We start from the raw sequence: 12,422 nt of genomic DNA on the forward strand, positions 1-12,422 counted from the left end.
TAGGAGATGACAACCCTTCTGGAAACAAATTCAATTCCAGATGGCAACTGGAGCTGAATGAGGCTCCCAACTCAGAGCCAAGGTAAAGGGATAAAGCTCACTGACAAAATCTCTTCAGCATAAGAAAGGAGTACTGACATATAAACTTCTATGTTTCACTGCTTTAAATCTTTTTTTTTTTTCATTCACACTATACGGGTTCTGTGCACTTCCTAGTGTAATTATTGAACACCTTGACTTCTACACTAAAAGGCAGTTAGGTATTTAAACAGTTTAGAAATAAATTAGCTGAGGTCAAATAGGTCATTTCAAAGAGAGATGGAAATGAAATCCTAGGCTCTTTGAACACTTCAAAGTTAGCAACTCTGAATTTACCATGTGTGTTTGCTTCTAAGCCTCTGCAATCTAGAAGTAAGAATTTCATGACTGTACTAGTAGTTGCAAAACTCCCTTCAAAAAGTTGACCTCTACTCACCTGTCACGGAAGAGATTGGTTGACCCACGGGTCAAGCAACAGTTTACTGACAGAGAATTCATTTAATTACTTGGTTAGAGCTCTTCTGATACAGTTTTGTGTTGCTGATTTTTTAAATATCAGAAGCAAAATTGGCTTGATGACAGAGTAACAAACTAAAAAGCTGTGAAAGCTGTCTGTATTTAAAAAGCATTGCCATTTCAGAATTACAATTCTATATACAATAAAGTGCATGCAATTTAGATTTACTCTATTGAGAAAATGTTTTTCTACAGAAACATTTGACAAGACATTTAGGGTTTATAAACATGAAGACTTCAGTAAAAGACCAGCCGTATTTCCTCATAGAAGCCAGCTATGGTAAGTGCATTGGGAACACATTTAAAGGATCACTCTCTTTTCTTCATAACCTTCCCACCGCACTTGCACATTAGAGTACCTGCCATAAGCAAATATCAGACAATTTTGGTAGTTTGAGTCCAACTCTGAAATAATAAAAGCAGCAACTATTTTGTACAAAGAAGCAGCAACCACTAGTCTAATACTTTTTCCCTTTTTATTGGTGGTGGTGGGGAACCTTTGTTAATTCATAACGTAATTTCTTCCAAATGTTCATTTAATGTTATCTGGCAGTAAGTTTTAATTATATAGGAAGTGTGGAAGTTAATAAGCCAGGATCATTAACAAAAAGGTTATAAATACAGTTTGTATATTTTTAATTATAGGATTTGTACATCTATCACACAATCTAAAAATATACACACAAGTATATACTTTATATACTTCTATACAAGTTTATACTTTTATATGAGTATTTTGACGAAAGGCATGTTTTACCTGTAAAAAAATCTAACTATACCTCAAACCCAATTCATCATTACTGTTCTTCATCGTACTAGCTAGAAAAATTATCCTTTTATAAAAGAAGCTTTGCCTTTCAATCCTTTATGGACAAGCTTCCAAGTTCCTACAGGATAAATGTGGTTAGCATCACAGAATAAGAAGGTCCCTTTTAGCCCGCACCAGGTCAAACAGTGCACTTAAAGCAGGGCCAACCTCAAATTTAGATCTAGTTGCCTGCGGACTCATTTTGGCCCGTAACAGAAACCTCCATGGACAGTGATCAAAGCCTTTGCTAAGCAAACTGTGTTTAACCATTCTCCTTGCACTTTTTTTCCTTACCATGGCAGGCCTCCTCACTGCACCTAGGGACCTTGTCCTTGCCTCTTTGCTCTTTTGCTGTACATCTATGAAAAAGGCCTGGCGCAATCTTCCTTAAAAGCCTTCCTCCGCCCCTCCCCTTACCCTTTTTAGGCAAATTATGGTTTTAACTGTAACCTTAAAAAAAAGTATGTGAAAAGAGTGAAGAGTAAAACTTCAAAATTGATCATGTCAAAGATATACCAAAAAACATACTCTGGGAAACACAATCACACTAATACATTGAGTAGCACTCATTACAAACATAGGAGACAGCACAGAGCATCAAGTTAATTCCAACTCAATATTTGAAATAATCAATTATTTTTAAGGAAGAACAAACCTGGGCCACTTTAACAGAATTCTGAGTAGAGCCACCAGCATGATATTCTACTTTGAACTTTTTCACAAGTTCTTCAAATCTGTAAAAAAAAAAAAAAAAAAAAAAGAAAGAAAAAAAAGGAGGGGGGGGAGTTAAACACTACAATTTCTTTTGCAATAGAAAATACAAAGAGCAGGAGATGACATCATGTTATTTGCAAACAGGAAATTCAGATCCATTAGCTGTTATACTTGGTACAAGCTGGAAACATTATCTAGACTTGGTCCAAATAAGAAAGCAGCATGTGACTGACCTGAGTACTTTACCTTAAAGTTGCAAGTAGAGTAAATAACTGAAACAAACATTATCTGAAGCAAAAGTGTGATTGTAATGAACTTTTAAATTGACAAAAATATATGCTTGAATAAAGGAATATTATGACACACAGACATTCAGATACTCATCCCTTCACATGAACCTAGAAACAATGTGATGTTAAGTGAGAAGAAACAGCTGTGCTGTGTTTCAAGTTTTCATGTGAAATACTGCGTTTTGACAGGTGAAGGACTTCTGTGAACAAATCTAGCACTCTGTTAGAAAAGGCAAGCATCTCCTGATGAGCTTTCAAATTTTCAAGTCATACTGCTATGAAAGCATTGCATTTTCTGGTAGCATATTATTAGGTTTGAACAACAAAAGGAAACTTGAACTTTTCAGGGAAATATCTACCCTTGTATTTCAGATCAAACTTAAGAGTTGAGACCACCCAGATAAAATTCTATCAGACACTCCTCCTTGCCTAAGATACATTTTGCATCTCAGATCACAGTTCACCGTATCTTGAGAATCAGCCTTTTCTCTAGTCACAGGATATAGAAAAGACAAGTGTCACAGGAAAGGAAACCAGAATAAAGGAGTTGGAGAGACTGCAGGGAAGCTGAGCACAAATACCACATCATGCCTTTAAGTTCCAAGCATGCTTCAAAATGAATGGATTAAGTAACTGGATTGACAACCTCAGAAGACATTAGACTCAGGAGGAAGCACTCCTGCAGGCAAACTAAAAAGTTTACTGTAAAAATCCGTTTGCACACTTGAGGGTCAAAATGACCTTGAGATCAATCTTAATTAATAGCATAGTTTTTTCCTCGAAGTCCTTTAACACTAGATGCTTAACTTTAACAATGAAGCTTGCCCAGTTAGGTAAACTACTTTATTTCAACATAGTTTATTGTATTTAACTCTATCATCTCTTAAAACAATGACATCTTTATTTCAGACACAGTAAAATTGAATACTACCTGCCAACCCTAGTTCTCCTCCCCATAGCCTGAAAAACCTTATAGCATCTGAACAATGGCTTTGGGGACAGATTTGTCAAATAATGACTTAATTTAAAGGGTTTTGGTTTTCAATACCATATTACTCATAAGAGCATTTTTATTTCTACAATACTTCCTATTTACAATGTTTGAATAATGAGCCTCTCACCCTAGCAAACTACCGATGGGCAGGCAATTAGAAAGAACCAAGAATTAAATTACTACATATGCTTTTCACAGTTATCCACACTACTAATTATCCACCAATTCTATGTCAAGCAATTGAAACCTCAAATGATAGCAACTAGCTGAGAGGGGAGAAAATAACAAAAACAACAAGTCTCATAACAATTGCTTCTCAAAGACATACAAACCATCATGAACCAATTAAGTATTTTGACAGTATTTTTTCTTAAATTTAACTGACCTTTTCAACCAATTTGAGTGTGTGCTGCCCAAATCCCATAGTTATTTTTGCATTTTTATTCATCGACAAGCATACTAATTAGTACTTTAACTCCTTTACCTAAAGGCATCTAATGTTTCTATGTCTGTATTATACAGTGGCACTTTAAACTTATGCATTTAGTATACTTTAATGGATGACATACAATAGAAGCTCTAATTTACTTGGCTATGTATTTAAATATTTCATTTTGCAGTTTGAAGAAGCATCGAAATAAATAAGCGGTATCTGAATATGGAAGAAAACGATGGAAAGAAATAGCCTTAAAATACTGTTCTGAATGCCAAGATTTCAAGGTGACAGCTATACGATCAAAGAAGCAACCTCAACAAATTATTTTACAGTTGTACAGTTATTAACAGAAAATGAAAAAATGACCACTGCCTTCTGCTATTTCAGACTTAATGTTAAAAGGCCTAACTCCTTTTCTTTGAATTAATATAGTAACTCAACACCTCTAAAGAACCATTATATAAAATGGAACAGGGTTCATAAAAATGCAAGAAAAGCACTTTTGCTGATCATTTGCTATGACCTATCAAAAGAACAATATAAATGGTGTTGTTTTAACCCACAAGAGGCTGATAACCAAGTCATATCACATATGACCTCAAAATTAAGACTGCCAATAGCTTTTTATCTTAAGTATATGAAAATTTACACATTTTTCAAAATGTCAGTAGCTGGCACAGGAAGTGTGGGAAAACTGACTTTGCCATTATCTGTTTTATGTCTGACCTGAAAAGACAAGACTGTGTCACACCAGCACGCTTCAGAAACACGGTATTTGCTTTTATAAAATTCTCTGTTTTAAGGAAGGAGATTCAAATGGAGAAACTTCTGAGGCCTGCGAATGCTGAACAGAGCTTGCGTGTGTGCTTCAGGAATAAGCTGTTATCACACGTAGGGTAATTCAAGAAAATTAGAACCTTATGAGCTAGACTGAATAATATTTTTGTTTCGTGCCCTACAGCTGTTGGTCTTTCTGAATATTTCTTAAGGGTCTGCTACATCTGAGAACTGTGACCTTTCGCCTGACCTAGCAACATATTGTTACCTTAAATAACAGAATAATAAATTCCGCCATCAGCACCATAGAGGGGGCCCCTGTTTTTGGATGTGTTGACCACACTACAACATACTTAAACAAAAAAATGTTTACGTTTGCAACAGCATGTGTTTTCAGCTGTGATACTGTTGATCAACTCTAGCACTGACTAAGGAGGATATGTTAATGTTTTGCTCAATTATACTGGAGACAATAGCACTTCTGTCAGTTGTTCCCTCCCCCTTTTAAAAGAAAAAAAAAAGATTGACTCCTTGAACTTGATGCTGAAAGGTGAGCCTTTTCAGTAACCTGACTTCTGAGAGAGCTAATGCCTATGAAAAGTATGAGAAGGCAACTGAAGAAGCTGTTATATAAAAAAATCAGTAAGAACAGAAACAAGTTGGTTTGTTTTTTTTAAAACAAGTTACACCTCCTTACACTACAGGAGATGGAGGCTTATTTCTAGAAGGCATGGATGGCTCTTACAGATGCCATATTGTGGCCTCAACCAAACCAGAGCCAGCTGTTAGGACATCCCCCCAGCGAGTCCTCCTTTCTCCCTCCTTTTTCATCACTGCTGACAGTTTCACCACCCTGCCCATCATTCGCCCATTCCCAGCATCCCTCTCCATCTCTCTGGGTCCTCTTCCCAAACCTGCTATTCCTTCTTCTAGCATTTCTTAAGATGGAGCATTTCATTTCTCATACTGAAAAACTTGCTTATCTCTGTATCTAACTGCTTCAGACAGAAAAGTCCCAGCGTGGTGGCTCTCTCTCAGCTCTCTCTTTACCCCTCTCCTAGCCCCCTTCTCAGCCACTTGAAGCAGAAGCTGCCCCCCAGTCCCAAGGCCCCGCAGAGCATTACAGCACTCCGCGCACCATCCTTCATTTCGCATGTTCACATCTACAACAGCCCCGGGGCGCAAAGCAGTCAACACAAATACCTTTTCTCTCAGTAACCCATCATACCATCCAAGGTCCAGTTACTAGCATTTTCTATGAATATTAGCCCACCTACTTTAAATCTTCCTTCAGACCACCTTTCACCACAATGTCTACAGAAGTCATCAGCAAGGCTGGGTGATTTCCTGAGGCTATTCTCCAGCCTAATAACTGGCAATCCTCTCCTGAATCGATACCCATCTCTTGTGGCTTGCTTCATACACCGAGTCTGAAGCTGTTTTGAGCTTGGACTGTCTGCTTGTTCTATGCTACATGACGACAAACAGTCATGTTTGGCTCACCATGCTTTCAAAACCAAGCTGGTAAAAAAAATAAGCACATAAAACACACCCAACAACTGAACGCAGACAACCTAAGGAAATGGAGTGATAGTAAGGAAAATTAACAGCCTTACCTTTTTTTTTTAATTTTATTTTTAGACATATTAGTCTACAAAGCAACTCTTTCTCAAGAATTAAATGGCCATAGATTGCCAAAATTTAACTGCCAGACCTCTGGGAAAAACACTTCTGATGCATGTCAGCAGCTAGTTATCTGCAAGAGGTAGACAAATGTAAACTCTGGTTTTTCCACTGTGGTATGCTGCCCTGGATATCTTTTGATAGACCATCTTATTTCTTAAGATATAGACAACAGCATACATCAGCAGAAAAAAATCAGCTACACAAAAACATCTAGAAAGAAGGGAAAATTAATTTTTGCCCTTTTTGCTTCTGTCTGCCAGATAACATGAACATAAGGAAAAAATCTGGTTATTTTGAATAATGCTAATACAGTATTTCCAGTGGGTTGTATACTTTTGTTTGGTATTAGAAAAGCCTTCAAAAACATTAAGATGGAAATCTCTCAAGTAATCAAGCAAAGGCTGCAAGTTGCACATAACTCTTCTATTTCTTTGGAGGTAGGTTGGGACTTGGGAGGAAAGCTTTGCTAATACCTCTAGAGAGGAAGGTAGTCTAGGATTTGGTTTACTTTCAAGCTATTGGATGAATTTTAATTAGATTTTAATTAAAAATCATAATTAATGGTGATTTTGACACATTTCCCAGATATTTATTTTTAGTTGCAAGAGGAGGTCATATTAAGATATGGCTGTAGCTGAAGTGTTCAGCTGTGAGGAGAACCAGACTAATACGCTGACAACTAGATGTTTGATCCTTTTAATTGCATTTTTTTAAAAAATCTACTTAAATCTTCACATTAAGTAACCTGTGACAGAATGTCTATGAAATCACTTCATAAATTAAGAAAGAATTATGTGAGCGAACATCATGCTATACAACCTGCTTTCATAATACTAAAAGATCAGTAAAACTACATAAGAAATTCCAAATATATACATATATATATATATATATTTTTTTTTAAAGAAAGTCTCCAAGAAATAAATCAACAAACAACTACACAATGCCAAACCTGCAACCTGATTGCTTTGCAGGGCACGACAGAGGTAGTTACACATACATCTGGACAAGCCTGTCGTCTGTCACATTCTCCGTTTCATCAGAGCCTGGGCCAGTGCCAGCACGATGCAGGCAGCCCCATCGCCAGGCAGATGGGGCACACATTGTAGCAAGACAGCTACAACAAGACAGCTCCGGTCGGCATTCATAGGCATGCTCAAGCCCTCATAATTTGATCCTAAGTGAAATTTAATTCTCATTTAAGGAAGAGGTCTACTCTCAAGATTCAAACACTGTACCTAAACCACAAAATAGTGATTTTTTAAACAGAGAATACTGCAGGACAAATACTGTGGGTAAGAAGAAATGCAGTTCATACTTTAAAGAGTGTGCCTAATTTCTCGTAATTGTACAACTCAACGTTCAAAGTTTAAATCCTATATAGGACATATATATATGTATGAATTATTTCATCCCTAGTCTTTGACAAATAGCCTGTTAAGATTGAGATGCAGATATAATTGGTTGTTCTGGCTTAAAACTGGGCCTGAAAAAACAAAAATATTACCTTTAAGAAATGAGGTACAATCACAGAGGTACATGGCAAAGCTTTGTAACAGCTGCTTGGCAATGCCTGACTTTACCCAGACCTAGTTCTTCTCCTTATTAGCTTGGCAGAGAATTAAAGAGTTCAGGACTGGGTAGGGGAGTAGAGGGGAAGAATGAAACATGCTAAAAAGGAAGTACTGGAGACAGGTTAGCACCACAGACATTCAACAACAGAAAGCTAATGTGTTACGAGTATGACTGCTACAATTCAGTATTGCAGATTATCTTATTTTTCTCTTATATTTACAAAAGTTCAGTAAACAGTGACTCTTCATGGAATTATTTACTGTTGCAAACTAGAATTTCACATAAAGTATTTTCCTAATCACCTCATCCAAACAAACAGCAAATGAAAAAAGCCAGTAATTCCAACCAGGTTAGGATTATGAGTACCAAATGTTAATATATGAAAGAAGAAAAAAATGCATAGGCAAATTGCTAGATTCATAGCTTTGAAATATTTTACCACAAATGTTAGTGAGGTTGAAAAAAATGCACTTAAATGTCAGTTTGATAAAAGCCAAAAGAACATTTTCCACATGTGTTTGCATTTAGGCATATTGAAACAAGATGGAAAAAGTAACAGTCATTCAAACGTAAGGTTAAAACATCGGCTCTTAAGGATCATGATTTAAAGACATTTCTCAAAGTATTTTTTTTCCTTTTCTCAGCAAAGAGTCAGGCAAATTTATGCAAGTGTTCGTGAAAAGACCCTCTTATTCCAGATTATCTGGATATCTTCCCTCTACTTTATCTCAAAAACATACATGATTATACCCAGAAGCATCAGCCACCACAAGGCAAGTTTTACTGTCGATATTTCGAAACACTGTAGGAAAATGAAAAGAAAAACTATACCTCTAAATTATTAAAAGATTAAATTTCTAAATGTTGCTGAACACCACAGATATGTTTACACAGAGTTCATTCACAAAACTTAAAATATGTCTATTATCACAGAATCATCTAGGTTGGAAGAGACCTCCAAGATCATCTAGTCCAACCTCTGACCTAACACTAACAAGTCCTACACTAAACCAGATCACTAAGGGCTACATCTAAACGTCTTTTAAAGACCTCCAGGGATGGCGACTCAACCACCTCCCTGGGCAGTCCATTCCAATGCCTAACAACCCTTTTAGTAAAGAAGTACTTCCTAACATCCAACCTAAACCTCCCCTGCCGCAACTTTAGCCCATTCCCCCTCGTCCTGTCACCAGGCACGTGGGAGAATAGACCAACCCCTACCTCGCTACAGCCTCCTTTAAGGTACCTATAGAGAGCGATGAGGTCTCCCCTGAGCCTCCTCTTCTCCAGGCTAAACAACCCCAGTCCCTTGTAAGACTTGTTCTCCAGACCCCTCACCAGCTTCGTCGCCCTTCTCTGGACTCTCTCGAGCACCTCCATGTCCTTCTTGTAGCGAGGGGCCCAAAACTGAACACAGTACTCGAGGTGCGGCCTCACCAGAGCCGAGTACAGGGGGACAATCACCTCCCTCGACCTGCTGGCCACACTGCTTCTTATACAAGCCAGGATGCTGTTGGCCTTCTTGGCCACCTGGGCACACTGCTGGCTCATATTCAGCTGCCTATCAACCAGTATTCCCAGGTCCTTCTCGGCCAGGCAGCTTTCCAACCACCCATCTCCCAGCCTGTAGCGCTGCATGGGATTGTTACGCCCCAGATGCAGGACCCGGCACTTGCCCTTGTTGAACTTCATGCAGTTGACCTCAGCCCATCGGTCCAGCCTATCCAGATCCTCCTGCAGAGCCTTCCTTCCCTCGAGCAGATCGACACACGCACTTAGCTTGGTGTCATCTGCAAACTTACTGAGGGTGCACTCGATCCCCTCATCCAGGTCATCGATAAAGATATTGAAGAGGACCGGCCCCAGTACCGAGCCCTTGGGGACTCCACTAGTAACCGGCCTCCAACTGGATTTGGCTCCATTCACCACAACTCTTTGGGCCCGGCCATCCAGCCAGTTTTTAACCCAACAAAGCGTACGCCAGTCCAAGCCACGAGCAGCCAGTTTCTTGAGGAGAATGTTGTGGGAAACGGTGTCAAAAGCCTTACTGAAGTCAAGGTAGACCACATCCACAGCCTTACCCTCATCCACCAAGCGCGTCACTTGGTCATAGAAGGAGATCAGGTTCGTCAAGCAGGACCTACCTTTCATAAACCCATGCTGACTGGGCCTGATCGCCTGCTTGCCCTGCAAGTGCCACGTGATGACCCTGAAGATAATCTGCTCCATGAGCGTCCCTGGCACTGAGGTCAAACTAACAGGCCTATAGTTCCCCGGGTCTACCCTCCGGCCCTTCTTGTAGATGGGCGTCACGTTTACTAGCCGCCAGTCAACTGGAACCTCCCCTGATAGCCAGGACTGCCGATAAATGATGGAAAGCGGCTTGGCCAGCTCCTCCGCCAGTTCGCTCAGTACCCTCGGGTGGATCCCATCCAGCTCCATCGACTTGCATACATCCAAGTGCTGTAGCAGGTCGCCAACCATTTCCTCGTGGATAGTGAGGGCCACATCCTGTTCCCCAACCCCTTCCACCAGCTCAGGGTACTGGGTATACAGAGAATAACTGGTCTTGCCACTAATGACTGAGGCAAAGGCGGCATTAAGCACCTCAGCCTTTTCCTCATCCTTAGTAACTAGGTTTCCCCCCGAATCCAGGAAAGGATGGAGATTCTCCTTAGTCCTCCTTTTGGTGTTGATGTATTTGTAAAAACGTTTTTTGTTATCTTTAATGGCAGTAGCCAGATTGAGCTCCAGATGACTTTGGCCCTTCTAATTTTGTCCCTGCACAGCCTCACAACATCCTTATAGTCCTCCTCAGTGGCCCGCCCTTTTTTCCAAAGATTATAAACCCTCCTTTTTCTCCTAAGCTCGAGCCACAACCCCCTGTTCAGCCAGGCCGGTCTAGTTCCGCGTCGGCTCGTCTTTGGGCACGTGGGGACAGACCGCTCCTGAGCCATTAAGATTTCCTTCCTGAAGAGTGCCCAGCCTTCCTGGACTCCTTTGCCCTTCAGAACCTCCTCCCAAGGGACTCTGCCAACCAGTGTCCTGAACAGCTCAAAGTCAGCCCTCCGGAAGTCCAAGACAGCGGTTTTACTGGTCCCCTTCCTGGCTTCGCCAAGAATAGAGAACTGAACCATTTCGTGGTCACTCTGCCCAAGACAGCTCTCGACCACCACATCTCCCACCAGTCTGTCACTGTTTGTGAACAGAAGGTCTAGCGGGGCACCTCCCCTGGTAGGCTCTCTAACCAGCTGCGTCAGGAAGCTATCTTCCACGCTCTCCAGAAACCTCCTAGACTGCTTTCTCTGGGCTGTGTTGTGCTTCCAGGATATGTCTGGGAAGTTGAAGTCCCCCACAAGAATATTATATGTGATTATTGTAAGTATAGGTCAAGGAATCTTGACTAAACTTTCCCTCTAGTCAACTTCTAATCACAACGCTTAAAGAACAGTTTCAAGCTGAACACAGGTAACCAGAAACACTATCAAAGAATTTCCATCAATTCAGTAATTCACTAGAAGTTAATGCTTTTTCGCCTCTCTACCGCCTTTTTGAAAGATCTTCCAACGATCAGCTAAGACTGCAAAATCTTGCAGGTACATCCATGGATCCGCACCACAGCATCATTACAGAACACATCATTACAGAACACTGTAGCCAGAAACAGCTCCTTGCCCTTATACATAAGCACTGAGGGTCAGAAAACATTTCAGGCAAGGCAAAGTATGTAGCATTTACCTCCATCATCCTTGGATGTACCAGATTATGTTCTGGAGCACTACAGAACAAGGTCATTTCCTTTGTTATTTCTTGGCTCTATTACAAAAACATTTACACTTGCTCCTAACGTTCCCTTTATACTTTCCTAAGATTGTATACATTCATACTGCTTTGAAAAAAAAATTGTATTCTTATAAGTGTTATGGGAAGAATACATGCTTTTTGAGACCTGCCTGTAAAGTCTTCATGTCCCAATTTCCTTGCTAACTAACCAAAGGAAGGGAAAGCTGTTTATCAAATCAGAAAGTAGCATATTCCTTCATCCTTTAAATAGCAATAACTTTGTCTGTCCTACATTAAAAATGCAGGAAGACAATCAACACAAAGTTTTTGGAAATAAGACTACATTTACAAAATTAAAAGCAATTTAAAGAACATAAACCTAATTATGCAACAATCACATGAGACCACAATAGATGCTTCCCACTTGGCACAGTGGAGACCAGGTGTTAACTGTCAATAAATCTTTAGTGAATGCTAATTGAAACTGCTGCTTAACAAACATCAACCTACTCCAGCTCACATCAAAGTGAAAATTTGTTTAACTTAATAGAAAATTTACCAAGTATATTTTAATGTTAAAAGTATTCAGTCAAACAAGGGACCTTAAACCTTATCTTTGCTACAATTTAGACTATCTAAAGCTGCAGTGCAAATCATACTATGCTGCCTATAAAGAGAAGACAAAAAAATGTGTTCACATGTACACTTGGCAGAGAGAAATATTTTACTATAGCAATGCAGTAACTTCGTAATTTGTATTTTTATCTATAAATACATCAAAACAGTAAAAATGTTAACCAAGTT

At 39.5% G+C, this 12,422-nt stretch overlaps 1 protein-coding gene across 2 annotated transcripts in view; it reads right to left on the bottom strand.

Moving 5' to 3' along the window:
* Positions 1 to 12,422, bottom strand: part of ADK (adenosine kinase) — a 293,088-nt gene that overhangs the window by 210,714 nt on the left and 69,952 nt on the right. For both annotated transcript variants that reach the window (XM_067000398.1, XM_048060308.2), the window contains exon 4: positions 2,019 to 2,097. In XM_067000398.1, coding sequence (XP_066856499.1) covers positions 2,019 to 2,097 — 79 coding nt within the window. The remainder of the gene's footprint in view (positions 1 to 2,018; positions 2,098 to 12,422) is intronic.

This window comes from Anser cygnoides, chromosome 7, assembly GCF_040182565.1.
Source record: "Anser cygnoides isolate HZ-2024a breed goose chromosome 7, Taihu_goose_T2T_genome, whole genome shotgun sequence".
Lineage (NCBI taxonomy): Eukaryota > Metazoa > Chordata > Aves > Anseriformes > Anatidae > Anser > Anser cygnoides.